The sequence below is a fragment of the Phyllostomus hastatus genome, unplaced genomic scaffold, assembly GCF_019186645.2.
Source record: "Phyllostomus hastatus isolate PE091 unplaced genomic scaffold, TTU_PhHast_1.1 phas_contig_210, whole genome shotgun sequence".
Classification (NCBI taxonomy): Eukaryota; Metazoa; Chordata; class Mammalia; order Chiroptera; family Phyllostomidae; genus Phyllostomus; species Phyllostomus hastatus.
In genome coordinates, this window is record NW_025333737.1 from 33277879 (window position 1) to 33288444 (window position 10566).

Consider the following 10566-nt stretch of genomic DNA (forward strand, 5'->3'; position numbering starts at 1 on the left):
GGGGGGGGGTTCCCTCTTCACACGCTGCCAAGAAAAAAAGTTTTAACCCAGGGGGTGATCTGGCTTTGGGGTCAGGAAAGGGGCGAGGGGCACCCGGCAGGGACGGACCATCGAGTTAAGGCTGGAAGGTAGGTTTTTGTGTCTGTGGGGGCTGCTGGGCGGGGAGGTCTCCCTGGAGGGGGTACAGCTCAGTGTTCTCCCCCTGACTGATCTGGGACCTCAACCCTCAGGCCCGACTGCGGCCGGGCCTCGGGCCACCCGCATCTCTCTGTCCTGTGCCGGTGGCGCCGACGGGTGGGAAGGCGGACCTCACGGAGAAGCCGCCAGGGGCTGCAACAACGGGATGGACGAAAGGCGAGCCCTGTGAACGGAGCTGGGGGCGGGGCGGGGCGCCAAGGGGTGGATAAGACCGCGAAGGACCAAGAGACACTTGGGCGGACAGATGGACACAGGAAAGGAATACACGGGAAAACGACAGACACACTCTCGGAGAACACGGGTGGGGGCCAGCTAAGGCAACACCTCCCCATCCCCACCCTCCATTCCCGGCGCTCACCCCAATCCCGCAGGGCTGTGGTGCCCCTAGGGGCCGGGCTGGGAACTGCACTAACTACAGCCCTAAGGGAGGCCGTCCCAGGAAGACAGATGCGCGAGAGGGGAGGACTGGGCAGTTACGGGGTGGCTCCCTCTCTGCCCTCTGCCTCCCACGGGGAGACGCGTGGCCACGGGGGCATTTCAGGCCCGGCACTTGAGAGTTCTCTTCCCGCCACTCGCAGCTGCAGCCCCGCAGTGCCATCAGGAGGCGGCCCGGGCTGTGGCGGCCACAGCCCGCGGGCGGCCTCGGGGCTGGCGGGATGCGCGCGTCACATGATGGCGCAGCGGTTGCGGCGCAGCGCGCCCTGGAAGCGCAGGGCGGTGTGCACGTGTTTGCAGCGGGCGCAGCCGACGCTCTTGAGCAGCTCGCTGAAGAGCAGCAGGATGTGCCAATTGTACTTGGCCGAGCACTCCACGTAGCCACACTTCCAGGTCTTGCGCACCAGGTGAGACACGTTCCAGCGTGGGATCACACGTCCGCGCTGAAGGTCCCGCTTGTTCCCCACGATGATGATGGGCGTCTCGGAGGTGCCAATCACCCTGGGGAACGAGGTGGGACTCTCAGAACTCCACCCGTGTGGCAGCCTCTGGACTTCCGTGAGGGCAGCCTGTGCCTAGTCAATAACAGAACTACCACGTGTCTGTTCCAGGAACAGGGCTCGGCTCTGGAGACGCATTATGCTCTCGGATCTGCACAGCTGATCCAAACGATGGGTACCACGGTTACCCCCATTCTACAGAGGAGGAGCCTGAGGCTCGCAGTCACTGGCCTGAAGTCTCCGTCGGGAGCCCCTCATCTAACTGCCGCACCAGACTAGCCACCCAGTGTAAGGGTCCCAAAATGAGTTCATAGCAAAATGCCACGAGTGCGTGTGTATGGGAACTGGAGGCTACTTCGTCTGCACCCCCCCCACACCTTCACTGCACCCTTTTCACGGGAACTGGCTAGCACTGGGGCACCCACTGAAGTAGCAATGGACCGAATCCCGGGCCCTCACCTCGTCTCTAGGATCTGCTGGCGGATGGTCTTGACGTATTCAAAACTGTCAAAGCAGCAGATGTCGTAGACCAGGATGTAGGCGTGGACACTCCGGAGTCCCCTGCAGCAGGCATCTGCCCACTCCTGCAACACCCCCAGTCAGTGCCAAGGTCAGAGCGGCCGTGAGGGCTCCCTTGGGCCCCAGCCACAGACCTACAGCACCCTTACCAGCCACTGCACCCAAAGCCTTCTGCACCCACTCATCCCCAGGAGGCCAGGGCCAGTGCAGCAGAGTGGAGCTCAGTGCTGTGGCTTCCCCACCCCGTGCTCGGACAGAGCAGGTCACATGGTCTGACCTCGAGGGCCACTTCACGGCCCTGTGCATGTATGGGGCCGATACCTGCCTTGTGCCATTTTGCCCCCCAGTCCATCCATCCATCCATCCATCTTTGTTCGGGTATATTTATAGTGTCTCTAAGAACCCAGCCCTGAGCCCTGGCTGGCGTAGCTCAGTGGATTGAGTGCGGGCTTTGAACCAAAGCATCACAGGTTCAATTCCCAGTCAGGGCACATGCCTGGGTTGCAGGCCACGGCCCCCAGCAACCGCACATTGATGTTTCTCTCTCTTTCTCCCTCCCTTCCCTCTCTAAAAATAAATAAGTAGATCTTTAAACAACAACAAAAAAAGAACCCAGCCCTGAGCTAGCTATTGAACCTGTTGAAGTGGTCTCTAGCTTCTAAGGCACAGCTCAATGCCTCCTCCTCCACGAAGCCTTCCTACAAGCAGGAGGCTCCTCCCTTGGTCTTCTGTGAGCATACCCTGGTTAGGGCTGCTGCCATCCCCAGCTCCCCTCTTCTGCCTTGAGCTCCTGAGAGGGCCAAAGCCAAGCCGTCCTCGTTTCTACATGCCTCCCCCCTCCCCACTTAGTGCCTTGCACTGTGTGGGCTCTTAGCGGGCTCCTTAAAAGTCGCCTGACTGGGTGAGCTCTCCATGGTCCTGAAGTCCAGCTGGGCCATGCTGGGATCAATGCAGCTCCTGCCAGTAATTCCTGCCCTTGGATTGTGCCCCTTCTGTGCGTTCCACCGCAACGCCGAGAAAGAGAAGGCCCGAGGACAACAGACCGAGACGGGATGCATCACGGGGGCTGATGCAGAGCAGGGCCTGAGGCCAGCTCCAGGGAGCCGGGGCTTCCTGCGTGCTTATGACAAATTCTCAGGGTGGGGTTGCAGCTCGAGATGAATAGACCCCTAGAAAGGCTGAGTGCACTAAAGAGAAGGTTCCTCAAGAATTAATTAGCTAATTAACTTGCCAGCAGATGGCAATTACAGGAGCCATTGAAGGCAGCCAGTGTGTGGAAAGAAGGTGGACTCTGAAGTTGTGGGAGGTGGAGACTTTCCAGGATGAGGGCAACCAGGGTCTTCCCCCTTGAGGGGCCAGGCAAAATATCAGAAGGAGAGGCAGGCGTGTCTCCTGGGCCAGCTTGTGAGTTGGGGCAAAGAGCAGGCACGCAGGAAGACTGTAGCTGGTTCTCCATCTCAGAGAGCGAGTGGAAAGGGGAAAGACTTTGGTGGTGGCGACAGAGTTACGTCTGACTCCAGAAAAGGACTTCCCAACTCACACACTTAGCAGCTGGTGCAGTCGATTTCCTTAGAGAGATGATGTGGCATCTTTTCTCTGTGCTGAGTCCTAACTTTGGTGCAGGGGGGAGATGCTGAGGGTGAATCTAAAACTGTAGGAAACCAGTCACCGGCGTCTCAGGCCAGGGAAAACGACACTCAGCAGGTCACAGTGGGCTCTGGCAGTGTAGGACCCACACGTGTATGTGGCCCCTCCCGCACCCACACACGAGTGGAGGATAGTGGGAAGTGGGAGGGATGTGGAAACGGGCACAGTGGCTCCCACCCTCTTCTGCCGGGAGAGGAAACAGCTGCCAGCCTTCCGGGGTGACAGCCCACCTCTTCCCCAGCGTGCCGCCTCCTTGGGGAGGCCTCCAGGCTGCCTCCCTCCCACTTGTCTCTGGGGGCTCCTAAGAGGGACAGGAGGATGGCTCCTGGATGGCTGGCTTGTCCCTTCACCCTGGTGGATGGGAGGGATCAAGAGAGCTCAACTTCCCTTCCGCCTCACTCTGCGCAGGGTTCCAGGCTGTTCGGGGTTGGCCAAAAAGTCTGGTGCATTTGTTACGTACAACAAAAGACACGCTTTTCATCTTCACCAATAACATTGTTCATTTGGATATTTTGAGTGTGGTGGCTATCTCCAGCTACGGGCTTCTAGCGGGAGAGGCCAGAGGTGCTGCTAAACATCTTCCAGTGCATGAGACAGCCCCAGAGCAAAGAAATATTTGGCTAGAATGTCAACAGTACTAAGAAACTTTGGACACGTCCGATCAGTCACAGCACCTTCTCTGTACACTGCACGAATCTTTTTATATTTTTTGCATTTCGGCTGCATTTTTACTTTTCTGGAAATAATAAAGCAAAATACGCTGAAAATGTTGCATATTTTCTTCCATCTTCAATATTAAAACGGCTACACAAAAATCCACCAATTTTGATGTTTTTTTTTTCCAATGGACGATGACAGGAGGGACAGCTGTCACAACACAATCTAACAAAAGTGTTTTAAATGAAATTAAAGACAGCTAAGCCCCACTAGAGCCAGCGTATGGGAAAAAACGTAACGGGCTTTTTGGCCAACCCAATCAAGGATCACCGTGGGGCTGTGTCGAGACAGGGAAGGAGCGATGAAGGCAGGGGGCACCTCCAAGGAGGGGGCGCGGAGGGGGGGCGACGGGGGGAGGGGATGAGGCAGGTTCAACACCACGCCGCTCCCGCTCACCGCTGGGGGGCGCTGCACCGCCCTCTAACTTCAGCCTCCTCCTCTGATAGGAGGAGAGGGGCTGTGGGAGGAGCAACCGAGGCTCAGACCCGGGAAACAGCACTCCCCTGGGCTGCTTTTCAACTGGAGTTGGGGAAGAATGTATTTTTATCCTATTTTCAGATGGTGACCAGCAGGATTCTTGGGGTTTTTTATTTTGATTTCTGCTCAGCGTCCCTTACCTGTGCCCTAGGGGTGAGGTCTCGGACATCCTGAAGAATCCAACCCTCGGTCAGAAAGAGACAGGCCAAGAATCCAGTAGGAGGATGGGCAAAGGGCACTAACAGTTGTCAGAAAAAGGAATTCAAAGGCCATTGAACACATGAAAAGATGCTCCACTTCGCTCGTAATCAGGGATGCGAATAAGAACTACACCGAGACGATCAGATCTCATTCATCAGATTGTCCAAAAATCTGGAAGGTGGACAACAGACTCTGGAAGCAAGGCTTTGGGGAAGCAGCGCTCGCTCACGTACACTGGAACCTTCTGGACCAGGAGGGGACTCTGACACCTTCCAAACTCCGGCTGCATCTGCCCCTTGATGTAAGCACGGCCTCTCCAGAGATCCACCCCACAACACTCTTCCCCACGCACCAGGCTACCCCGCCGTAGCACTGTTTGAAACAGCCGAAGACCGCAAACAGCCCCCTTGTCCAGCGGGAGGGGATCTCCACAGCCGGTCTCTGCGGCAGGGTCCAGCACCGTCGGGAGAAAAGAACAAAGATGCCCCAGTCCCCGGGGTACTGACGTGGGGAGCCCTCCAGGTGACAGCGGGAGGTGAAAAAGCAAGGCACAGAGGAGTTCTTCTTGAACGGCAGAAAGGGAGTGGAACGAGACTGCACTCCCTCATTTGTGTGAAGACACGCCGGAAGAGTGAGCTGAGAACAACGATGAGAACGGCCGACAGAGAGAGGGGCAAGAACCGGGGTGAGGAGGGCAGGGGCGGCCTGAGATTTCACGTTGCACCTTTTCACCAAGTCTGCACTTTTAATCGTGTCTCACCTCTGCCAAACTTGAAATTAAGTTAAAAGTAACTACACAACACAGAGTGGAAACTACGCAGAGTGAAAACTACGCAAAGCTCGACATGCAGGACAGCAGTGCGAACTGAGTGTCAGGCTGCAGGCCGTTCAAGTCTCCCGTGAACTAGGCCCTGACCTCACTGCACCCGAGGGGTGGGGGTGGCGGGGTGCGTGGGTCAGGTGTTTGTCTTTGGTGCTGACCGCCTGCACCTGGGACGGCAGAAACGCATGTCCCTGGGGTTGGGCCAAGGGCCTCCTGCCCAAGGCTGTGGAGCAGAGCTGAGCCCACGCCCCTCCCTAGCCGCTACCTGAGAGATCGCTGCCTTTGCACAATCACAACGAGCCGACCACAGCCCCGCCTTCCTGTCTCCCCCGCTGTGCCCACCCTTCTGAGCAAAGTCTCTGCACACTCGGGTCAGGGACCGCCTTCGGTGGGCAAACGTGTCTCAGAGCTCAGCTTCCCCATGCACCCACCCCCTCTCCGGCCGGAGGCAGAGGGAGACAAGGAGGACCTGGTCCCTGCAGCCCAGGGGAGGAGGGCTGTCAGCCAGCGCCCTGGGGGCATCTGGAACCTCCCCCTGCAGGGAGGGGGCACGGCAGGCAGGCCAGTCCTGAGGGCAGGGGCAGAGCACCACTTAAGACCCTTGGGCAAGAGACCTGTCTCTGAAAACACACCTTCACCAGGTCCTGGCCTTTTCTTCTGCTGTCCCTTCTACAGACCATCCTACCCCGGTGCCTACTACAGGGCCTGGCACACATGAAAACACTCATCAGATGTTGGTGGAATTCAGCCCTGGCTGGCGTAGCTCAGTGGATTGAGCTCGGGCTGCGAACCAAAGCATCGCAGGTTCGATTCCCAGTCAGGGCACATTCCTGGGTTGCAGGCCACGGCCCCCAGCAACAGCACATTGATGTTTCTCTCTCTCTTTCTCCCTCTCTAAAAATAAATAAATGAAATCTTTTTTAAAAATGTTGGTGGAATTCACCAGCACACGAATGGATTCCTGGGACGGATCTAAGCAGGGTGGCCCAAAGGGCAGCGTGGAGCTCTCCAAGCCCCAGAGGGAGGCCTGGCCACGGGCCAGGGCGAGCAGGGAGAGGATTGGAGCTCAGCCTTTCCCCGCCCCCTCCGGGGCCCCGCCTACCTGCAGCGTGTTGACCGGGAAGGTGCTGATGGGCGGGAAGTCCAGGATCTGGAGGTCGTGCACGTGGCCGTTCATGACCACAGCAGGCAGGTAGAGGCGGCGGGCGGTGGTGGGCACGCAGACCTCGCTGAACTCGTTGTACAGGAACTGGCGCACGATGGCACTCTTGCCCACGCCTCGAGCCCCCAGCACGGCCACCCGGTAGGTGGAGACCATGCCTCCCGCCCCGTGCCGCCACCAAGTCCTCGCCGATGCGTGGGGCTCCCCTGGGCTGCATATTCCAGGGGCTGGGGGCTCAGCCTCCGTCAGTTCCAATCATTGCTGCCCTGCCCGCCCTGGGCCCTCCGCAGGCTCCACCCGGGCTGTGGGGACAAGAGGTGCGCTGGGTGGGCCGGCTTTTTCCGGGGCACGGCCGCGCTTTTCCACCTTCGCTGCGGCCGCTCCTGCCATTCAGAACGCCCTCCCTTGCCCAGACCCCTGTCTCATCTACCAAAACCCTCTCCATCCTTCCTTCTCCATTCCCCCCTGCCCTCCACCAGAGGAAATCCATCTTTCATGACTTGTATCATGACCTGACTACAGGCCCGCGGAGGCAGGCTGCGGAGCAGCGGGGACAGCACAGAGCACTACAGCTGAGCTTGCCTGCGAGCCCGGGGCCAGGCCTGGGGGGTGAGGCCAGGCCAGTGCCTCTCAGTGGAGGCCCTCCTGGCATGTCTTAGAGGGTGAGTTCGTCGTTGGGCAGGACTGCTGGCACGCTGCAGGAGGTTTTACATTGCCAGGGCCAGCAGCCTCCGGTCACCATGACGGCCCCAGATGCCGCCCCCTCCATTTCCCCATGCCCCCATTGAGAACCCCTGCACTGGATGACCACTTGGCTCTGGAGGACACCGCTGCTTTCCCACCTGCTCTGTTAGCATGAGTGCCCACAGCTCGTCCTCAGTGACTACAGCGTGCCTAAGCGCTGGGTGTTCCCATCCCGAGAGAAGGCTCGGAGGGAGTAAGGACTGGACCCAAAGCCACACCACCGGGAGTGCCAGCCACTCCTTCCCACAACGCCACAGGACTTCCAACTTCCCGTTCGGTGATTCCGGCTGATGTGTGCCCACAGGCCAAGGCTGTGCCGGACTCCCTGGCAGCCCCCGAGTGTGGAGGGCCTGGCACAGCGCAGGTGCGCCAGCGGCCAGGAAAGGGCCGCTACGAGGTTGGCCCTGCCATCCATTCGTTAGCTCCCTGCTTGCTCCGTTTCAGCGACTTCAGAGCTTGGTCTCGACCCCCGCTGTGATGTTTCCAGCTGTGCGTGAGCTGGCGAGCCAGCCGCCTGGCCAGGCTGGAGGCGTGCCCTGCACATGTATTTAATTGGGGGTCAGCGGCCCGAACTCCTGAGATAATCTACGTAAATGTTTTAGCTGGGTGCCTTCTCCTTTCAGGGGGAGATGGTGACCAGGGAGGCTGCAAGCCTGGGACTCCCTGTCTGGGGACTGTTCCCCGGAAGGGTGACACCAGCACCTGCTAGACGGGCCCCGGGCAGGTGGGTTTGCTGGGATTTGGTAGGGCCGTGCTCGCCAGGCTTGTGCGTGTTTCCCGTGTGGACACATGTTCTTTCCACGTGTGCGCAGCGCACAGCTAGCTGAAAGTGCCTGGGCTCGTCCTGGTTCCACGGGCCCGGTCCACCAGACGTGCGGAAATAGTATAAACAAAGGGCAGGACGTGGAGTGAGAGCCATCAAGGTTGGAGTCCCAGCTCGGGCCCGTCGCTTCTACTGTGACCTTGGGCAAGAAGCTTCCCAGGCTGGAGGGAGGCTGTGCAGGTAAAGCCCGGGGCCTGCGGTGCCTGGCGCAGAGCGGGTGTTCCAGGAGGAGTGGCCACTGTTGTGTACACGGTCCTTCCTTCATCGGAGGCTGCTGGGGCCTGCTAGCTGTCCCCGAGATGGGTCCCTATCCACTGCTGTCCCATACACTTGTGTGTGTGTGTGTGTGTGTGTGTGTGTGTGTGTGTGTGATTCTTTCCCCTTTGCATTCAAGGTAAGAAAGCAAGAACCAAAAAAACAGAGACTTGGGGAAGTCAACACCACAGAGGGAGCTGAGCTGTCCACTAAGGATAGGGCCTCGATGCCCTTCCTGCCCCATGCAGGGGCCTCTCCTCAACAGGTGCTCCTGGGCTCCCCAAAGGGGGAAGCACGAGCGCCTCCGCCCCATCACCCCCTCTGGGTCCTCAGCCCCTCAGGCCTCCCTGGACACGGTCGCGTGACAGAGAGCCTCAGCCGGGTTAATTACATAACCAGCACCAGCAGGTGGGGAGGGGGACATCCTAGGGGAGGAGGAGAGGCCAAGGAACCCTCTCTCTGGGTGTGGCAACTTGGAGGGATCCAGGATGTCCCCCACCTGCAGGTTCTCACGGACACCACCCTTCCTGCCCAGAGGTCAGCCCCTTTGGGGGAACGGCCGGCCGGGGAATAAATGCGGGGCCGGTGCTGGAGCAGGGAAGGGTGCACGCAGGAGAGGCCCCTGTGCTGGGGCCGCCTCCTGGAACTCACCAGGCCCAAGTGGAGCCCTATCCCTGCCTCCGAGGTGACTGGGGCCCCCTCCCTCTTCCCCAGCGAGGTCCTGGGTCCAAGTGTCTATTAACCCATCATCCCCAGCAGGGTGGAGGTGAAAGGGGGCTGCCCAGAGAAGCAGGGCCCAGCCCCTGAGCGCTCCCTCCCCAAGGCCTGCGCGCTCTGCAGTGAGTCTGCAGACAGCGTCCGCTTCGAGAGACTGGGGACGCACACAGGGGCCAAAGCCCGTCCCTTCCCCTCCACCTGGACACCTGAGTCTCTGCCCCGGACTGTGGACCGGGCCTCCTTTTTTGTCCCGATGGGCCGAGTCACACGTCTGCCTGCTGTTTGTCCCCACCACGTTCGTTTAGGAATGGGAGGGTGGGGGCTTCGAAGGATGCTGGGCTCCCCATGACCTGATTGGTGGGAGTCTGGGGGGCGGGGGGATGCCGGAGCCCAGTCTGCTCTCCGCCTCCAGCACCTTGCAAGCACCCCCAACCCCCAGCTCCAGCTCTCACGTGGCCGCCCCGCGCCGCTTCCCCGCCTGCCCGCCCGCCGGCCCCCTCCTCCGTCCTCGCCCCGGCACCAGTCGCCCTGTCGTTTCCCCCTCACCTACCCCGACACCGTGCCTCCCCCGGCCTGACCCAGCCCGGCCCCACCCGCGTCCCCCTCCTCCGGCCGCTTACCCGGGGCTGTCCTAGCTGCCCCTAGCCCTGGCCGGCGGGGCCGCGCTCCCCCCGGGCTCCGGCGCTGCGCCCTGGCTCCCCGGCCCGGGGGGAGAGGGGAGGGGGCGCCCCAGCTGCGCAGTGGGGGCGGGCTCCGAGGCGGGCGCGGGGACAGTGCGGGCGCCGAGGGGGTAGACACCTCCAGCCCCGCTCTCCCTGCGGAGCGCGCCGCCCGCGAGCGCTGGAAGGAGCCGGGCGGGGGGAGCGCGGACGGGGCGGGGCGGGGCGGGGCGCGGGAGGGGGGGGGTGGTGCTGGCGTTCCGCTGGGTCCCTGAGCCTGACACATTTACTTGGGCGACCCTAGACGAATTCTTCTCTAAGCCCTAGACGCGACCTTCACCTCCTGACCCTTCCTACGATATTTGTAGCTCTAACCTGGAGGGGTGGGGGACAGGGACCCGAGGGGCCCTAGTGCCTGTCGCTTCACTCGGGGCTAAGGCAGCTCAGAGCAAAGCTGGTGACCTCCGCAGCCCTACACACGACCGCTACCTTCTCCTCTCCGGCCTGGGAGATACCAGGGGGCTCAGGGCAGAATTACTCAAGCATTTCTTCTAAAACAATCGTCTTCAGCGCGTTATGATCAATAGCTAGTATTTTACGAGCATCTGCTACGTGCCAGATGGCGCGCTCCGAGCTTTGCCTGTATCCCCAAATTTCATCCTGGTAGTTCTGTGAGGTCCAGTCTCTCC

General features: G+C 60.4%; 1 protein-coding gene across 1 annotated transcript; it reads right to left on the reverse strand.

The window, feature by feature from the left end:
• RASL10B (RAS like family 10 member B) lies at positions 1-9976 on the reverse strand. The gene is made up of 4 exons (XM_045836973.1): positions 9839-9976; positions 6620-6981; positions 1593-1717; positions 1-1134 (listed from the first exon to the last, which is right to left on the reverse strand). The coding sequence occupies exons 2-4, from the start codon at positions 6833-6835 to the stop codon at positions 864-866; spliced, it is 612 nt and encodes a 203-aa protein (XP_045692929.1). The 5' UTR covers positions 6836-6981; positions 9839-9976; the 3' UTR covers positions 1-863.
• Between the last annotated feature and the right edge of the window lie 590 nt (positions 9977-10566).

What these genes read in the sequence shown, in the direction of transcription:
- RASL10B (XM_045836973.1), bottom strand. Translation starts at nt 6,835, where the DNA reads ATGGTCTCCACCTACCGGGTGGCCGTGCTGGGGGCTCGAGGCGTGGGC. An exon ending in TCCCGGTCAACACGCTGCAG is followed by an intron (nt 1,718 to 6,619) that starts GTAGGCGGGGCC and finishes GGGGTGTTGCAG; the next exon opens with GAGTGGGCAGATGCCTGCTG. An exon ending in CAGCAGATCCTAGAGACGAG is followed by an intron (nt 1,135 to 1,592) that starts GTGAGGGCCCGG and finishes CTCGTTCCCCAG; the next exon opens with GGTGATTGGCACCTCCGAGA.